The sequence below is a fragment of the Leptonychotes weddellii genome, chromosome 5 (genome assembly GCF_054177405.1).
Source record: "Leptonychotes weddellii isolate Sample4059 chromosome 5, ASM5417740v2, whole genome shotgun sequence".
Taxonomy (NCBI): Eukaryota; Metazoa; Chordata; class Mammalia; order Carnivora; family Phocidae; genus Leptonychotes; species Leptonychotes weddellii.
The window spans coordinates 58,596,872-58,615,710 of NC_138373.1; the positions used below are offsets into that span (position 1 = coordinate 58,596,872).

At 37.4% G+C, this 18,839-nt stretch overlaps 1 protein-coding gene across 2 annotated transcripts in view; it reads right to left on the bottom strand.

Annotated features, from left to right (window-relative positions):
- The window catches only part of MPP7 (MAGUK p55 scaffold protein 7), a 114,671-nt gene that overhangs the window by 85,271 nt on the left and 10,561 nt on the right, over window positions 1-18,839 (bottom strand). For both annotated transcript variants that reach the window (XR_014145507.1, XM_081820788.1), the window contains exons 2-4: window positions 17,471-17,602; window positions 1,606-1,687; window positions 949-1,034 (exon numbers count right to left, since the gene is read on the bottom strand). Coding sequence is in view for 1 of the 2 variants with exons in the window: in XM_081820788.1 (XP_081676914.1) it covers window positions 949-1,034; window positions 1,606-1,687; window positions 17,471-17,602 (300 nt within the window). In the remaining variant the exon portion in view is untranslated. The remainder of the gene's footprint in view (window positions 1-948; window positions 1,035-1,605; window positions 1,688-17,470; window positions 17,603-18,839) is intronic.

The window sequence follows — 18,839 nt, forward strand, 5'->3', positions numbered from 1 at the left end:
ATTTAATTCGTTGGGATTTGTTTTGGGTATAGTGTAAAACAGGGACTGACTTCATTATTTATAACTGAATCATCAATTTATCCAGTACCATTTATGAAATGACTTCACTGGTTTCCCATGGATTTAAAATGCCATCTTAATCAGATACTAAATTTTCATATATACAAGGGTCTGTTTGAAGATACTAAATTCTATTTCTTTTTTTTTTTTTTAAAGATTTTATTTATTTACTTGACAGAGAGAGACAGCGAGAGAGGGAACACAAGCAGGGGGAATGGGAGAGGGAGAAGCAGGCTTCCCACTGAGCAGGGAGCCCGATGCGGGGCTCAATCCCAGGACCCCAGGATCATGACCCAAGCTGAAGGCAGATGCTTAACGACTGAGCCACCCAGGCGCCCCCCAAATTCTATTTCTGTATGTTTTTGTTTTCATACATTAACAGAGACAGTCTCCCTCATTTTATCCTTACAAATGAACTGGAGAATTAATACTGTCAAGGCCTAAAATAATTTTGTTCCATTTTAGATTTCACAAGACATCTAAATTAGTTTCACTGTTATAGATACCTAGAAAGCACAGCCTACAGTCTAGCCATGTCGATGGGAGAAGGGAAAAGAAAACTGCATCATGAACAACAGAGTAGATGCCACCTATTAAGTACCTATTTGGAACAGGCCCTGTAATAAACTCTTTACATACATTAGCTCATTTAATCCTCAAAACACGGCCGTGAGGTACTTACCTCTTCTTGTTTTCATTTTGTAAATGGAAACACTGAGGTAATGCAAAGATTAAGGTATATTCCAAGGACATAGAGGGATTAAGTAATGAAGCTGGGATTACAACTCTAGACAGCTAAATCCAAATCCTATATTTATAACCAAGTCTGAAACATACTGATTCAATTTCATTTTTTTACTGCAATTTTAAAATATAATTTCAGCTTACCAAAATCTGAATTATTTCCTCAGGCCTTTTATCCTCTACTGGAATCCCATTCACTTCCCTAAGTTCATCACCAACATGAATAAGACCTGAGAAGTAGCAAATTTGGTAAATTAGCAGAGTTACCTACAAAAGATCCGCAATTTGCAATCGTGTCCATACTCAAAGCACTGTTTCATTCCCTTAATGCATTTGCGGAGACCTTTAGGCTTCTCAGGTTTCAGACTCTGTACCTCTAAACAGCGATGAATCAAAGACTACCATGTTATAATGCTGGCAAAGAAAGGACATCAGCATCCCGGTCTTCGTCTAGAAATGTATATTATTTTCACCTAATAAAAGAATTTTTATTTTGTTTCAAAGGCTGCACACATGCAGTAGTACTTTTCAAATCAGAAACATTTGAAACAGATCTTAATGTAACTCTGGAAGCCCATGTAAACTGAGATTGTAAAGTGGAGTGAGATGTATCATTTATTTCAATAGGTTCCCACAGTTCAACACAGAGAAAAATATCTCACTGTTTTGATGTATTACAGCAGAAGATTGTTATCCTCTTTAAAATTACATGTTGGAAATGTTGCCCATAAAATGCAACATGACTTGTCCACAAGCCTACTGTTGAAATCCTTACCACGTCTTTTTTTTTTTAATCCTTACCACTTCTATCCGCAGCTCCTCCCCTCATGATTCTAGCCACAATGATGGCTCCAGTCTGCTCATCTTTCTTAATGGTAGCTCCCTTTGAAGGAAAACAAAAAAAAGTACTTGTGGGTAAAGGTGTGCATTGGGTGGTCCGAAAGGGAGCAGAAATAAGGACATTTACCTGGAAAAAGTGAAAACAATTACAAAAAATTAAAGGTACGAGGCAGGTGTCTTACAAACACTCCTGACTTGGGACAGATTTTCTATCAGACACATCATCTATGGTTTTCAGCACAACATTTAAGGATTTTTCAAATCTTTAACCTCTTCAACACGATGGAAAATACAAATATCTTCTTTCCATTATAATACCTTGTATTTGGGGGCGCCTGGGTGGCTCAGTCATTAAGCGTCTGCCTTCGGCTCAGGTCATGGTCCCAGAGTCCTGGGATCGAGCCCCGCATCCGGCTCCCTGCTCCGCGGGGACCCTGCTTCTCCCTCTCCCACTCCCCCTGCTTGTGTTCCCTCTCTCGCTGTATCTCTCTCTGTCAAATAAATAAAATCTTTAAAAAAAAAAATACCTTGTATTTGAATTATGATTTGTTTTTGCCGCTTGACAGCATTTGTTCATCTCATTTGTCTTTATAATACCCCATGAAGAAGGTGGGCTACACTGAGATTAAGTTAATATAAAAATCTTATATAAATTAGAAAACTAAAGCCCAGGTCATCTGGCTTTTAGTTTAGTGATCCTTTATTACACCATTATGGTAAAGGAACTCAGCCATAATGACAAAGAAAGAGAAAAAAAAAAAAAAAGACTTAAACTCCGAAATTAGTCTTATTCCTTACCTAATGCTAAGATAAACTAATGGAAGAAAGATCTGTTACTCCAAGGTCTTTATGTACTAGGACTGTACTTAGTACAAAGAGAACTAACATTTTGGCATAAGATTAGGAAACAATTTCAAAAAGAGTCCAGAAACTCTTCATTTATGGATGTTCAGAAGCAAATTAACTGAATGCTGCTTAATAAGAACATCAGGCACAAATGGTTACTTTGAACACCTTTTTATGACTTTCCTTCTAAGAAACTGGTATTGGTGTAGGAAAGCATTCTACAATGGCATCACACAGCTAAAAAGATGCACATTAGGTGGTGGCAGAATTCACCCTGAAAATTAAATTTTTCTCACATGTCAATAAACACATGTGTATCATTAAAAAATAGGTATGTAAACAAAATTAGGAATACATTTGTAATAAGTATATTTTATATGATAGCTATCAAATACATATCTAATAATGGTTTTTAAAAAATCAAATAATTAAGTGATCAGATGATTTTGTGACATTTTTTATCACCAAGCATGTCCGTTCACGTCCAAAGACTTAAATGAGCATCTCTCCACAATCATAAACACCAAACCTATAAAGACCCATCATTAACTTACCATTAATGGTAAGTTCTGCCTTTCTTTAAACAGTTTACTTACAGCCAAGATGACTAGAAATGTAATATTTTTAATAAAACTAGTGTGATTGAATAAACTTTCATTTGCTTTAACAATATCTCAAACCTTCCCATCAAAGTATGCCTAATGGCAGAAGGGTCTAGTGACCTAATTTAAGATTAATAGCCCATTTTTTTAAAGTGTTCTTTTTTCCCTCATATTTTTTCCTTTTTTGAGGTAAAATTGGCATGTAACATTATATGGCTTTCAGTTATACACCATTACAATTTGACACCCGTATGCACTACAGAGATCACCAGAAGTCTAGTTACCACCCACAACCATATAATTGACCCTGGTCACCCATTTTGCCCCCACCCCCCCCCGCCACCAACCTTCTGGTAGCCACCAATCAGTTGTCTGTATCTATGAGTTTGTTTTGTTTGTTCATTTGCTTTTTTCTAGACTTTACATATGAATAAAATTATATGGTATTTGTCATCCTCTAACTTCTTTCACTTAGTATAATACCTTCAAGGTCTCTCCATGTTGTCACAAATGGCAAGATTTCATTCATTTTTAATGGCAGGGTAATATTCCGTTGTGTGTGTATCTATATATAGATACACACACACACACAAACAACCCACATCTTCTTCACCTCTTCGTCTACTAGTGGACATTTAGGTTCTTTCCAGGTCACGGCTATTGTATATAATGTTACAATGAATACAGGGGGGCATATCTCTTTTTTTTTTTTTTTAAGATTTTATTTATTAATTAGAGAGAGAGAGATCACGAGCAGGAGGAGGGGTAGAGGGAGAAGCAGACTCCCCAATAAGAAGGGAGCCCAATGCGGGACTCAATCCCAGGACCCCAGGATCATGACCTGAGCTGAAGGCAGACGCCTAACCAAATGAGCCACTCAGGTGCCCAGGGCATATATCTTTTCAAGTCAGTATTTTTATATTCTTCAGGTAATAGCCAGAAGTAGAATAGATGGATCATATAGTAGTTCTAGTCTTAACGGAGACTTCTCCATACTGTTTTTCATAGTGGCTGCACTAATTTACATTCCCATAAACAGTGTACAAGGGTTTCCTTTCCTCCACATCCTCACCCACACTTGTTATATCGTCTTTTTGATAATACCCATTCTAACTGACGTGAGGTGACGTGTCAAATGCAGTTTTGATTTGCATTTCCCTAATAATTATTGACGTTGAGCATCTTTTCATGTGCCTATTGGCCATCTGGATGTCTTCTTTGGAAAAGTGTCTATTCAGATCCTCTGCCCATTTTTTAATTGAGTTGTTTGGGGTTTTGTTTTGTTGTTTTGTTTTATTTATTTATTGAGTTGTAGAAGTTCTTGATATATTTTGCACATTATCCCTTATCAGAGATATGATTTGCAAAAATCTATTCAGTAGATTATCTTTTCATTTCGATGATTTGCTGCAGAAGTTTGATGTAGTCCAATTTGTTTATTTTTGTTTCCCTTGCCTTTGCAATCAGATCTACAAAAATACTGCTAAGACACATGTCAAGGAGCTTACCACCTATGTTTTCTTCTTTTAGGAATTTTACAGTTTCAGGTCTTATGTTCAAGTCTTTAATGCATTATGAGTTAATTTTTGTGTATAGGGCAAGACAGTGGTCATGTTTCATTCTTCTGCATGTGGCTGTTCAGTTTTTCTCAACACCATTTATTGAAGAGACTTTCCTTTCTCTATTGTATGTTATTGGCTCTTTCGTTACAAATTAATTGTCCATATTATGTGTGGGTTTAATTTTGGGCTCTCAATTCGGTTCCATTGATCAGCATGTCTGTTCTTATGCCCATACCAAACTGTTCTGATTACTATAGCTTTGTAGTATAATTTCAAATCAAGGAGCATGAAGCCTCAAACTTTGTTCTTTCTCAAGATTACTTTGGCTATTTGGGATCTTCCATGGTTCTGTAAAAATTTTAGAATTTTTGTTCTAGTTCCATGAAAAATGCCCTTGGAATTTTGAGAGGGGACTGCAATGAATCTGTAGACTGCTTTGGGTAGTATGGACATTTTAACAATATTAATTCTTCCAATCCATGACCATGAACTATCTTTCCATTTATTTGTGTCTTCTTTAATTTTTCATCAGTGCCATGGTTTTCAGTATACAGATCTTTCACTTCCTTGGTTAAATTTATTCCTAGGTATTTTATTCTTTTTGGTGTGCTTTTAAATGAGATTTTTTCTTAATTCCTCTCTCTGATAACTCATTATTCATGTATAGAAATGCCAGATTTCTGTTATGTTAATTTTGTATCCTCCTACTTTACTAAATCCATCTATTAGTTCTAACAGTTTTGGTAGAGTCTTTTGGATTTTCTATATATAGTGTTGTGTCAACTGCAAATAGTGATAGTTTTAGTTCTTCCTCCCTTGGGTGTCTTCTATTTCTTTCTCTTGCTTAATTGCTGTGGCTAGGACTTCCAGTACTGTGTTGAATGAAAGTGGCAAGAGTGTGCAATTCTCTTGTTTCTGATCATAGAGAAAAACTGCCAGCTTTTTACTGTTGAGTATGATGTTAGCTGTGGGTCTGTCATATATGGCCTTTATTATCTTTACTCACTTTGTTGAGTTTGGATCATATAAATGGATGTTGAAGTTTGTCAAATGATTTTTCTGCATCTATTAAGATCATATGATTTTTATCCTTCATTTTGTTAATGTGGTGTTGATTGATCTGTGGGCACTGAACCATCCTTGGATCCCTGGACTAAATCCCACTTGATTGTGGTTTATGATCTGTTTAATGTATTATTGAACTCGGTTTGCTAATATTTTGTTGAGAATTTTTTCATCAGTGTCATCAATGATACTGGCCTGTAACTTTCTGTGTATATGTGGTATTCTTGTCTAGTTTTGGTATCAGAGTAATGCTTCATAACTAATGAAGTGCTCCCTCCCCTTAAATTTTTTTTGTAAGAGTTTTAAAAGGATATGTATTAAATCTTCGAATGTTTGATAAAATTCATCTGTGAAACCATCTGGTCCTGGACTTTTGGGAAGTTCTGATTATTAATTCAATATCCTTGCTAGTAAGTGGTCTATTCAGATTTTCTATTTCTTTATGACTTGGTCTTGGAAAATTTTATGTTTCTAGAAATTTATCCATTTCTTCTAGGTTGTCCAATTTGTTGGCCTATAATTGTTCATAGTCTCATGATTCTTCGTATTTCAGTGGTGTCAGTTGTAACCTCTCTTTCATTTCTGATTTTACTTGACTCCTTTTTCTTGATGAGTCTGGCCAAAGGTTTGTCAAGTTGCTTTATCTTTTCAAAGAACCAGCTTAGTTTCATTGACCTTTTCTATTGTTTTGTCTCTTTCATTTATTTCTGCTCTGATCTTTATTTTTTTAAGATTTTATTTATTTGACAGAGAGAGAGCACAAGTAGGAGAGAGGCAGGCAGAGGGAGAGGGAGAAGCAGGCTCTCCGCTGAGCAGGGAGCCCGATGCGGGGCTCCATCCCAGGACCCTGAGATGAAGGCAGACGCTTAACCGATTGAGCCACCCAGGCGCCCCTGCTGTGATCTTTACTATTTCTCTCCCTCCATTAACTTTGGGCTTCCGTTTTGTGTAAAATCAGATTATTTGAGATTTACTTGAGGTAGGCCTATATTGCTATGAATTTCCCTTTTAGAATCACTTTTGCGGATTTAAAAAATTTGGGTTTGTGGTGTTCCTATTTTCATTTTTGTCCCTAGGTAATTTTAATTTCCTCTTTGTTTTCTTCAATGACCAACTGATTGTTCAATAGCATGTTGTTTGATCTCCATATTTTGGGGGTTTTCCCAATTTTCTTCTTGTAATTGATTTTTAGTTTTATACCATTGTGGGTTAAGATGCTTGATATTTCATCCTCTTGAATTTATTGAGACTAGTTTTGTGGCCTAACATGATCTTCCTGGAGACTATTCCATGTGCAGTTCAGAAGCATGTGTATTCTGTTCTTTTTGGATGGAATGCTCTGTACATAGCTATTAAGTCTATCTGGTCTAATGTATTGTTCAAAGCCACTGTTTCCTCATGGACTTTCTGTTTGGATGATGTATCCACTGATGTAAGAGGGGTGGTTAAAAGTTCCCTACTATTCCTGTATTACTGTCAATTTCTCCCTTTAGGTCTGTAATATTTGCTTTATATATCTTGGTCTCTCTGTATTTGGTGCATATGTATTTATAAATGTTACGTGTTCTTGTTGAATTACCCTTTTCATTATGTAACGCCCTTTCTTATTACTATAGTTTTTGTTTTAAAGTCTATTTTGTCTGCTATAAGTATAGCTATACCAGCTTTTTGTTTCCATTTGCATGGAATATCTTTTTCCATTCTTTCAGTTTCAGTTTATATATGTCCTTACTTCTGAAGTGAGTCTCTTATTATAGGGAGCATATAGATGGGTCTTCTTTTTTTTAATCCATTCAACCACTTTGTGTCTTTTGACTGGAATATTTAGTTCATTTAAAGTAATTATTGATAGGTACATACTTACTGTCATTTTGTTCATTGTTTTCTGGCTGTTTTCGTGGTTCCCTTCTGTTCTCTCTCTTCCCTTCTGGTTCAATGGTTTCCTTTTATATTGTTTAGATTCTTTTCTCATTTTGTGTATTTAGTATAAATTTTGCTAAGTTCACCTGTAACTTCCTGTGTATATAATGGTCTGTTTTGAGTTGACAGCAACTTAAGTTGAACATATTCCAAAACCTTACATTTTTTCTTCCTGCTTCCCATGTTTTATATTTCTTATGTCACACTTTACACCTTTTTATTTTGTGCCTCTCTTAACTAATCACTGTAGTTTTAGTTAATTTTACTATTTTTGTATTTTGACCTTCACACTTGCCTTATTAGTGGTTGATCCACTATCTTTACCATATATTTACCTTTTCCAGTGACATTTTTACTTTCACATGCTTTCTTATTATTAATTATTCCATTTTTTTTTTCAGTTTAGAGAGACGTCCCTTTAATATTTCTGATAGAGCCAGTTTAGTGACGATGAACCACTTCTGTGTTTGCTTATCTATACAACTTTTAATCTCTCCTTCAAACCTGAGTACTAAACTTACCAGTAAAGACTTCTACGTTAGAAGTTTTCTCCTTTCAGCACTTTGAATATGTCATGCCACTCACTTCTGGCCTGCAAAGTTTCTGCTGAAAAATCTGCTGATAGTCTTATGGGGTTTCCCTTGATATATAAGTTGTTTTTCTCTTGCAGCTTTTAAGATTCTCTTTTACCATTTTAATTATAATGTGTCCTGGTATGGATCTCCTTGGGTTCTTCTTATTTGGAACTCTCTGGGCTTCATGAACCTGTAGGTCTATTTTCTTCTCTAGATTAGAAAAGTTTTCAGCCACTATTTCTTCAAATAAGTTTTCTGGCCCTGTCTATCTTGTATTTGGAACCCTACAATGTGAATGTTATTCCACTTGATGTGGATTCAAAGGTTCCTTAAATTATCTTCATTTTTTTTCATTCTTTTTTTTTTTTTTTTTTTTTTGCTGTTCTGTCTGGGTGACTTCTATTGCTTTTTCTTCCAGCTTGCTGACCTGATTTTTGGCCTCATCCAGTCTGTCAAACTGCTCTAGTGTACTTTTCAGTTCAATTACTGTATTGTTCAGCTCTGTACCTTCTGTTTGGAATTTTGTTATATTTTCTCTTTGTTGAGGATCTATGTTCATCCAATTTTCTTCTGAGTTCAGTGAGCATCTTTATGACCATTACTTTGAATTCTTTATCAGATACATTGCTTGTTTTCATTTCATCAATGTCATTTTCTAATGTTTTATCCTGTTTCATTTAGAACATTTTCCTATGTCTCATTTTTGTCTGACTCTGTTTGTTTCTATGTACTAGGTAAATCAATCACCTCTCCTAGTATTGAAGGAGTGACCTTGCAAAGGAGATGTCATATGGCCCAGAAATTCAATCCCCTCTGACCAGAGCTAGGTGCTCAAGAAGCATCCCCTGTATGGGATGCATGAGTCTGTTTGCTGTGGCAGGGCTATGTTTGTGATGCAGTGGTATATAGGGTAGTGCCCAGTCTGGCTGTAATGCATGGCTGCACTGAGTGGCACAAGCCTGCACTGTGGCAAAGGGATGGGCAGGGCTGTTGCCTGACCCAGCCGGGATGCACAACTGCAGTGTGGGGATTGGCAGGATTCTCAGCTGGGCACATCCCCCATCTCTAGCAGATTAGAGGAATAGTTTCCAAATGACTCCCACCCTCACCAACTTTAACACGGTAGATAAGGTCACAAGTATGGCACCTGCCAGTGTCTCCATCCCTGGGAAAAGTTCCAAAAGTTTCCAGCCTCTCTGGCAAGCACTTTAAGATTAGTAAGTGGGTCTCCTTCACATATGGTCTAGGTGCTTTTCAAATTGGCGTTTTTGTGCTGGGTCTCTTGGTGAGTGAGTCTGCACATGAACCCTTAAGAGCAAGTTCTCCATTCCCTATAGTTCCATGGTTTTCCTGAACATAATCTCTGTTGGTTTTCAAAGTCTGGCACTTAGAGGCCTCATCTTTCTCATTCAGGATCTAAGGGTTTTCAGTGCCTGATGTGGAACACAAACCCCTCACTCAGGGAAAACTTCTGTATTTTTGAGATCCTCCTTGACTGTGATCATTGAATGTACAGTGGGTTGTTTCTGGCAAGATGGTGTCTCTGCCTCTCCTATCCATCTCAATGCTGTTCTTTTTGCCCTTTATTGTAGAGGCTCTGTTCATCCAGTTTTCTGGTCTTTTTCAAATTATTCTATATGCAGTTGTATATTTGTTGTATACATGGGAGGGATCTTCCTACGCTGCCATCTTGAACCCAAGTCTCTATTTATCCAGATTTTATAGATGAGAAAGTAATCACAAATGGTTATAATTTGTCTAAGATCAGAAAATTAGTGTGTAGTGAAGTCAGGACTTATCTAAGGCAAACTCATCAGAATTGCTTATTTTTATTTTTATTTATTTTTTAAGATTTTATTTATTTATTTGACAAAAGAGACACAGCAAGAGAGGGAACACAAGCAGGGGGAGTGGGAGAGGGGGAAGCAGGATTCCCATTGAGCAGGGACCCCAATGTGGGGCTCGATCCCAGGACCCTGGGATCATGACCTGAGCCACAGGCAGACGCTTAACATCTGAGCCACCCAGGTGCCCCAGAATTGCTTATCGTAACTTACTCAATACTGCTTACCCTGTATCTTTCTATAACCTCTTATTCATAAATTTGTAAGTTCATTACCCTTGCAGTAGTTTGTCTATGATGGAGATCAACAATTTCTTCCTTTTTTGTATGTGCATGCCATATTCTCATATCAAGTGGTAAAAATGGTTTTAAGGCATTTAAGGCTATGAGAAGACTTGCAGCTGCATCCTGGGCCTCTTGAAATACTGGCTCTTTGGGAAGTCAGACACCATAAGAAATCATGATTCCTGCCAAGCTGTGAGGAAGCCCACACTAGCCAAATGGAGGTACAACCTAGAAAGAGATGCCTGATCAGCCCCCAACTTTCCAGCCATCCCAGTCCAGGCATCAGTCATAGGAATGAAGTTCACAGACGACTCCAGTCTCAGCCACCATCTAACTGTACATGTGAGGGACTCTAAGAACCACCTACTGAGCCTATCAACCTTTAAAACTATGAAATATAATAATATATTATTGTTTTAGCCACAAAATTTGGGGTGGTTTGTAACAGAATTAAGTAACTGGAATAAACCTTTTTCTTCACTATGAATTTTACTATTTTTCAATGTAGGACCATTCAGTTTGTTGTGCTTACTGCTAGGCCTTTTTTTTTTTTTTTTTTTAAGATTTTATTTACTTGAGATTGAGCACACAAGCAGGGGGAGGGTCAGAGGGAAAGGGAGAAGCAGACTCCCTGCTGAGCAGGGAGCCTGATGTGGGACTCAATCCCAGGAGCCTGGATCATGACCTGAGCCGAAGGCAGACACTTAACTGACTGGGCCACCCTGGCGCCCCTTACTGCTAGTCCTTTTGACTTATCCTGTGACTCAATGAAGTTGATGAATATTTATTGAGAACCTACTCTATGCCAGGTTCTGTTCCAAGAGCTTGTAATACAGTGGTGAAACAAACTAAGCATTTCTGTCCCCTTGTGGAGCTTACATCTAACAAGGGAGAAGGACAATAAACAAAATATGAAATAATGAGATAAACAGTGTGTTAGAATGTGGTAAACACTATGAGTATGAGAGAGGGCAGGGTGAGAAAGATCAGGAGTGCCAGGGCAGGGAAGAAAGACAATGTAAAGACAGTGTAAAGACACACCCCAATGAGAAGATGACACTGAGTAAAGAGAGATAAAAAGGAGATGAAGGAGAGGGTGTGCGGGTCCACCACTCAGATCACGATCTCAGGGTTGTGAGATGGAGCCCTGCAAGAGGCTTTGTGCTGATCACGGAGCCTGCTTAAGATTCTCTCTTTCTCTGCCCCTCCCCTCTCCCTCTCTTAAAAAAAGAAAAAGAAAAAGAAAAAAGAAAGATGAAGGAGTTAGCTAAAGGGAAAGAATAGATGAAAACAGCACAAAGGTATTGAGATGGGGCTATGAATAGAATGATCAAGGAAGAGCAAAAAAGTCAGTGTGCCTGGAGTAAAGTAAAAAGGGAGAAGCAGTAGGAGCTAAGGTCAGATGGTTAACAGAGAGCCAGATCATGTAGATCCTCGTGAGAGCTCTGGATTTTATTCTGAAAGAAACAGGGAGAACCTGAACAGCAAAAGTGCTATAATCTAACAGGCTCACTCCACTTACTGTGTTAAGGTTGAAGGAATGTAAGAGCTAAAGCAAGGAAACAAACTGGAGGTTGTTAAAATACTCCAGGGTAAAGATGAAGAAGGCTTGGATCTGACTGGCAGGAGGGGAAGTGATGAATAGTCCGGATATATTATTGGTAGAGCCTAAAGAATTCCCAATGGACTGGAAATGGGACATGAAAGAAGAAAGGTATCAAAGATTGACTCTGGTTTTTGGCTGAGCAATTAGAAAGATGGGATTGTAATCAACAAAGAGGAGGAATCCTAGAAGGGGAACAGATTTGGGGACAAAGATCAGTTAACTTTTGGACATGTCAAGACAGAGCTGTCCATTAGACATTCCAATGGAGATATCAAGTACACAGATGGACATACAAATTTGAAACTCAGAAAAAAGATCTGGAAGAGAAATAGACCTGGGAGTCACTGACACACAGATTATTTTTAAAGCCATGGGCTGGATGAAATCATTTCTCGAATGTGTAGATAAAGACGAGCACTCCAACACTAAAGGGTTACTCTGTTATAGGAATCTTGAAACAGAGTGCTTGCTATCTGCTGATTTTACCTATCCCTGGAGGGTGAACTATGGACCCTGAGAAATAATCTCTGTTTCTACATGATACCAGCATTTGACTCTATCTTCATTTTGATCCCTTCATTCTTGAAGATTTCTATTTCCATATTGCTTTCCAAACCCCCATTATCACAATTCCTTGAGGTATTCCTAGTGGAATGTACTTGCATGAAAATAAGATCAAAACTCAATAAAACAGAGCACATTACATGTCATATTATCCAAAAGTCTACAGTCCAATGGCACAGGTGGCAAAGGCAAAATGAATTAAAATTGTATCTAATGTTTTAGTACATATTTTCTTATATATTCTGAATTTATTCTATGTGATTTTTGAGAGAGAGAGAGAGGGAGGGAGGGAGAGGGAGAGAGACAATCTCAAGCAGGCTCCACACTCAGCACAGAGCCCTACACAGGGCTCAGTCTCACGACCCTGAAATCATGACCTGGGCCGAAGTCAAGAGTTGGATGCTCAACCAACTGAGCCACGCAGGCATCCCATTATTCTATGTAATTTTGACAAAATATAGAATATAGAGAACTTCAAGTTAGATTGAGAAGTTAAAATTCTGCTTGAATGTGTCTGTCTTGTTACTGCTGTAAAATGGTTTACAAAAGAGGACTGCTGAGACTGAGCTATCACAATGTCCTACATAAAAATTGCATCTCCTCCAATACTGCCAATATTCTAGGACCTTCCCCTTCAGCTGGTAGCACAGGTGATTTCAGGTTGAACCTTTGAAATCAAAATGGTTTCAAATCAAAATGGTTTCAAGTATCATCTACCAAACATTTGCATCAAGAACATCGGAGACATCTAAAAAAAATCTAAAAAAAAGGTTTGAGCACCACCGTTCTAAAAGAATCAAGGACAACCCATGCCAGAAACTGAAAATCGGGATTATAATCCACTCACTCACTAATAGAAGGTCATTTTCTTAAGCCTGCCTAAAAATTAATATTTATTATTCATTATTTCTGGATAAAACAGTTACAAATTATTCCATATTCACAGGAAGGGAGGATAACTCTGCTCCCTGCATCCTGACCAGTGTTTTTAAACTCTCCTTCTCTCAGTTCATTCATCATCCCTTCCCTCAAATTATCACCCCCTCACCTTTCCATGGCAAATTATCTACATGATCTGTGTTCACGGACTCTTTTTCCTGGAAATGGTCCTCTCCTTCAACAACTGTCATCTAGAGCTCCTACCTTCTCATCATTCTGTGTAACACTGATATAATGCGTGCATAATGCATAAAAACTTACAGAGCATTTCAAATACATTATACTAGTTGATATTCAAAACACTCTTGAAGAGGCATATCTCCTGACTATCTAATAAGGAGCCTCAGGCTGAGAGGCTAAGTGACTTGTTCCTATAAGGATATAGAGCAAATAAGTGACAGCATAATACCTCCCACTTAGGTCATCTAATGCAAGCTTGGCATTTATTGCACTGCATTATAACTCAGTCTAACACACAAAATTACATTTTTTAAAAAAAGGTTATTTATTTGAGAGTGAGTGAGTGCGTGGCAGGAGTGAGTGTGTGGGGGAGGGGCAGAGGGAGAAGGAGAGATTCCTCAAGCAAACTCCCTCCCAAGCACAGAGCCGATGTGGGGCACGATCCCAGGACCCCGAGACCATGACCTGAGCTGAAATCAAGTCAGATGCTTAACCAGCTGAGCCACCCACGTGCCCCCAAAATCACATGCTTAAGTAACACTGATAAACTAGCCCATTGACTGCTAAATCTTTTGGCCTTTCCTCCTGAATCATTTGCCGAAAATTTACTGACCATCCAATCACTAGAATTTTATTTCAGCTTGGCTTTCCTCATCTTAACTATTTGATTCTTAACCCCTTGGATTCATTCTCCTAAGGATGCCTCAGACTTAATCTTCTCCCAGTTTCTGCTTCTCCCTCCCCACCCCCTACCCCTTTGGTGGTTGTGGCTTTTTCCAATAACCTCTCCAAAATGACAAGTGACATTTGACAAATGTAAAATGACAAGCTTGTTGAAAATGACTATTTTCTACTTTTCTGACTAGTTCATTTTTTAAACTTTAAGTTTATTCATCCAATACTCCTACTTTACAATAACTGTCAAACTAATATTCAAGACAAGTAATTCGCCTTCCCTGATTTCATATTCCAAGGTTGAAATGACATCTGAAATCTAAATACTTTTCTCAGGAATCATAACAAATAATTTGGGGGATTTCTTCATTCCATGTAGATGTTGTTTTCTATTTGAAGTTTTTATTTTTATTTTTTTCAATACAGCTCCTTGAACAAAAAAACATGCAAATTGTGGCTCACTAGGAAGACAAAGGACCAGTGACTAAAATAATTTTTTAAAGTAAGATAACTTAAAAGTCCTTGAAATTGCTTGAAATTGCCTTATACATGGAATATTAGTATAAAAAAATAAACCTAGAGTTTAAAGAAGTTAATTGCATAAATTTGGGGGGAAAAAACTTTTATTATTAATTTACTTTTAAATAATGGAGAAACAAAAATTTTTTCAATTCATGTAAAAACAGGCAAAAAGAAGAATAAAAATAATGGATAAAAATGCAATGGAATTAAAAATTTAATTTAAAATTAAAAATTTTAAATTTCATCATTTAAGGGGAAGTAGAAAGGAAAATGCTACCAAGTACATACAAAATTGCCAAATTATACCATGGTACAGGAATAAGAAAACTGAACAATTCCAAGAAATATTTAGGATATCCCCAGAATATACAAATGTTACAAATCTGGAAAACATTCTCATGCTTAAGAGAAATAATTTTTAAACTTATTTTAATTAATTAATTAGGGGGGGCAGAGGAAGAGAGGGAGAGAGAGAGAGAATCCCAAGCAAGCTCCACAACTCTGAGAATATGACCCCAAAATCAAAAGTTAGATACTCAACTGACGGAGCCACCCAAGCTCCTCACCCTAATCATTCAACCAATTTCTAGCCTCTTAGCACCTGCATAGCCCCACAAGTTCCATATAACCGTAGGGAAACTTGAAATTTTTATTCCCATGCATTTCCTTCTATTCTTGCTAACTGAACGTATAGTACTTCTGCCCCCCTAAATAACATCCTGGGGTATTTTGTGCTTCCCCTCCTCTTGCACTGTATATCTGAAGATCTTATTTGATCAGGAGAGGCTCAGGACTTACATGTCACTGATGGTGGTTTAAATGTTAGCTCACCAAACCAACACACCCAAAACCTTGCCACCCCTGGGAAAACTATGACTGATCAAAGAAATGATTACTAGGGAATTACTGAACTCCTCAAGATGGTCAGCCTTTCGATTATCTAAGGGCCTGAATTTGTCAAAACAGAAAACGTATTTCTTACTGAGGGATGCACAGAAGCCACCAAGAAGGAGTCACTTTATGGCAATAGGCCCTGAGATACACCTTTCTACATCCCAACTGCATACCGTCTAGCCTTACTAAGTATGTCACCTTCATAATAAATACCAAGAGATATTTAGGTTACCAGTATGAGTTTATAACCACAGATGAAAGGCATAAATTCATAATCTACATTAAACAATCTTAGCCAGGAATACAGGGAGTCCTAGGATATCTACGGATGAGCTTCAGGGGCTCAAAAATTCCCTTATATTACATGCAAATTTATTTGTGTATTTTTCTGGGCAAGAGTGTCCAATGTATTTATCAAGGTGCCAAAGTTGTCCTTAAATAAAGCAAAATATGAAAACCACCTAAAAGGTAAAAGTATAAAGACCCAATATGGTATAGAAGAAAAAACTAGTATTAGAAGGTAAAAAGCCAAATTTGGACCTTAGTTCTACCCCTCATTACCTGTGATACTTAGGTAAGTTGCTTTGCTTCTTTGTACATTCATTTCCTAGTCTATAAAAATGGAAAAAGACACGTACTATGAGGATTAAATATAATGTATGTAAAGTACCTCACATAATGCCCAGCAAATATTGCATTATCCACTGATATTTGCTTTAAGAACACAAAAATGTCTTAAGTAGACAAAATGAGCCACAACACATTTAAAATCAACTGCTAGATGATAAAATCTATTTTTCTTCTGAATGTAGTTTCATCAAAATATGGATATACTCTGTACTCGTATCTTATTGCTGAGACAAATGCGCCACACAAAGGTAGTGACTTAAAACAACACAAATTTATTATCTTACAGTTCTGGAAGTCGGAGGGTCAAAATGAGTGTCCTGGGGCTAAAATCAAGGTGTCAGCAGGGCTGTGTTCCTTCTGGAGGATCTAGGAGAGAATCTGATCCTTGAGCTTTTTCCAGTTTCTAGAAACTTCTGGCATTCCTTGGCTCATGGCAACATCAACCTTTGCTTTAATCATCACGTCTCCTTTTGCAACTCTGACTCCCTGCCTCCTCTTTCTACTTTAGTAAAAACCCTTGTGAAGACACTAGATCCACCATCTAAACCAGGATAATCTTCCCATCTCAAGACTCTTACCAAATCATGACAAGTCCCTTTGCTATTTAAAGTAATATCTCACAGGCTCTGAAGATTAGGACATGACATCACTGGCCATCATTCTGCCCACCGTAAATCGCTTGATGTAATCTGACATTGTATAAATTCTGGTGCTAAAATAAATGGGTACATTTACATTTTGAAATAACAGATATTTGGTAAGCTTCTCCTCATTACTTTAAAATAAATCAGCTTTCTAGAAAAACCATAAGCAATTATTTTTAGTTGCACCATTTAATCTTAAATCAGCTGTGACTGGCACATGTTATACTTTCTTTTATAAATGTCAATGTCACATCGTACAAATTATTGCTATGTATAACCAAGAGAATGCTTGTCGTTTTATTTAGCTTTTTTTTCATTTTTCTAAATATTATTTTTTAGACATGAACACTCTAAAGTTTGACAACACAGAAAAATTATGTTTCAAAGAGAGGAATAAATGGTATGTCCCCATAAGATTTGGTTTTATCATGATAGCTACTCACATCTGAGCACAAAGTGTAAACCACAACTCACCAGTGGTTCTCTATTTTTGACCAGACGAATGATTTTTACGGAGTCTTCTTCATCGTCAATATCATCAGGCATTGGCGGTAATACAGGATCGTAATTCTTCTGAGCCACAGTATCATGTACAGAGAGCAAAGCCTATCAAAGTCAACATTTGGAAAAAAATTAATCAAATACAAAATCCCAAGCACATCCAACTATAAAGAAAATCAAATCGGTGTTATAATTTTGACTTAACAATGGTGATAGGCAACTACATGAAAAGGAGGATCTTAGAAACGGGAATATGTAGGACAGGAGAAGGCGGCACTATTTAGCTGCCATCCCCATCCCCAATGCCACCAATGTAGGACAAGAATCAGCATAAAAGTCCTCTCACCTGTATATTTTCTGGTTCATCATTATAAGGGTGGCAGCTGGGGATGGGGTGGGGGTTATTACTTTTACTAGAAAATGAGGCTCTAGGTACATTGTTGATCAGCCAGTAGGAGTCTGAGAGAACTGTATTTTTCCCTTCCTCCTGTTAGCAGAAAACACACAAAAAAACTGACCAATAATGACTAACTTTCGTTCTTTTCTTGTTTTCTCACCTTTTCATTTTTTTGTGTAATAAGATAACTAATTTGTGTATAGTGAAAGTTTTTCTAGTCATGACTGTCATGGTGGTAAATCTCCACAAAACACTGTCACATTGTCATTATAGACCAATGACCAAAATAACTCTCAAACCTTGACATGTCACTACTATTTTAGGAGAGTGGGTTTTAGACTTTTAACTCATTTGTTCCCTAATCACTACCACCAGTCTGTAAATTATTCTAGCCAGAAGCCTAGAAATCATCCTTGAAACGAATCTCTTCTCCACCGTACACTCCTCAACACCCAATCCATATCCTGTTAAATCTACTTGCAAAATATATCCTAAATGTGTTGTCTTCTCTCAGCTCTAGACCAGAGGCTGGCAAATGATGCCACCTGTTTTTGTAAAGGAAATGCTCCTGTCACCCAGTCTTCATTCATGGATGTGTTGTCCATCGCTGCCATCATGCTACGAGAGCAAAATGGAGTAGGAGCAACAGACCATTTTTACAGGAAAAGTTCAGAGACATCGATGTTGTCGTGTTTTACCTGGAGAACTGTAATAGCCTCTCAATGGTCCAGCTGCATTCACCTGTGGTCTTTTTTCCAAGATATGAATATCTCACAGTTTCTTTGCCCACTATGCCTTTGAGGAACATTTAGGATGTTTTCAGTTCTTGGCTATTATAAATAGTGCTGCTATAAATATTTCTCATCTTCTAATGCGTATGCGTGCACGCATGTGCACACACACACACACACACACACACTTGGGGTTAAGTACAGTTGGCTGTTG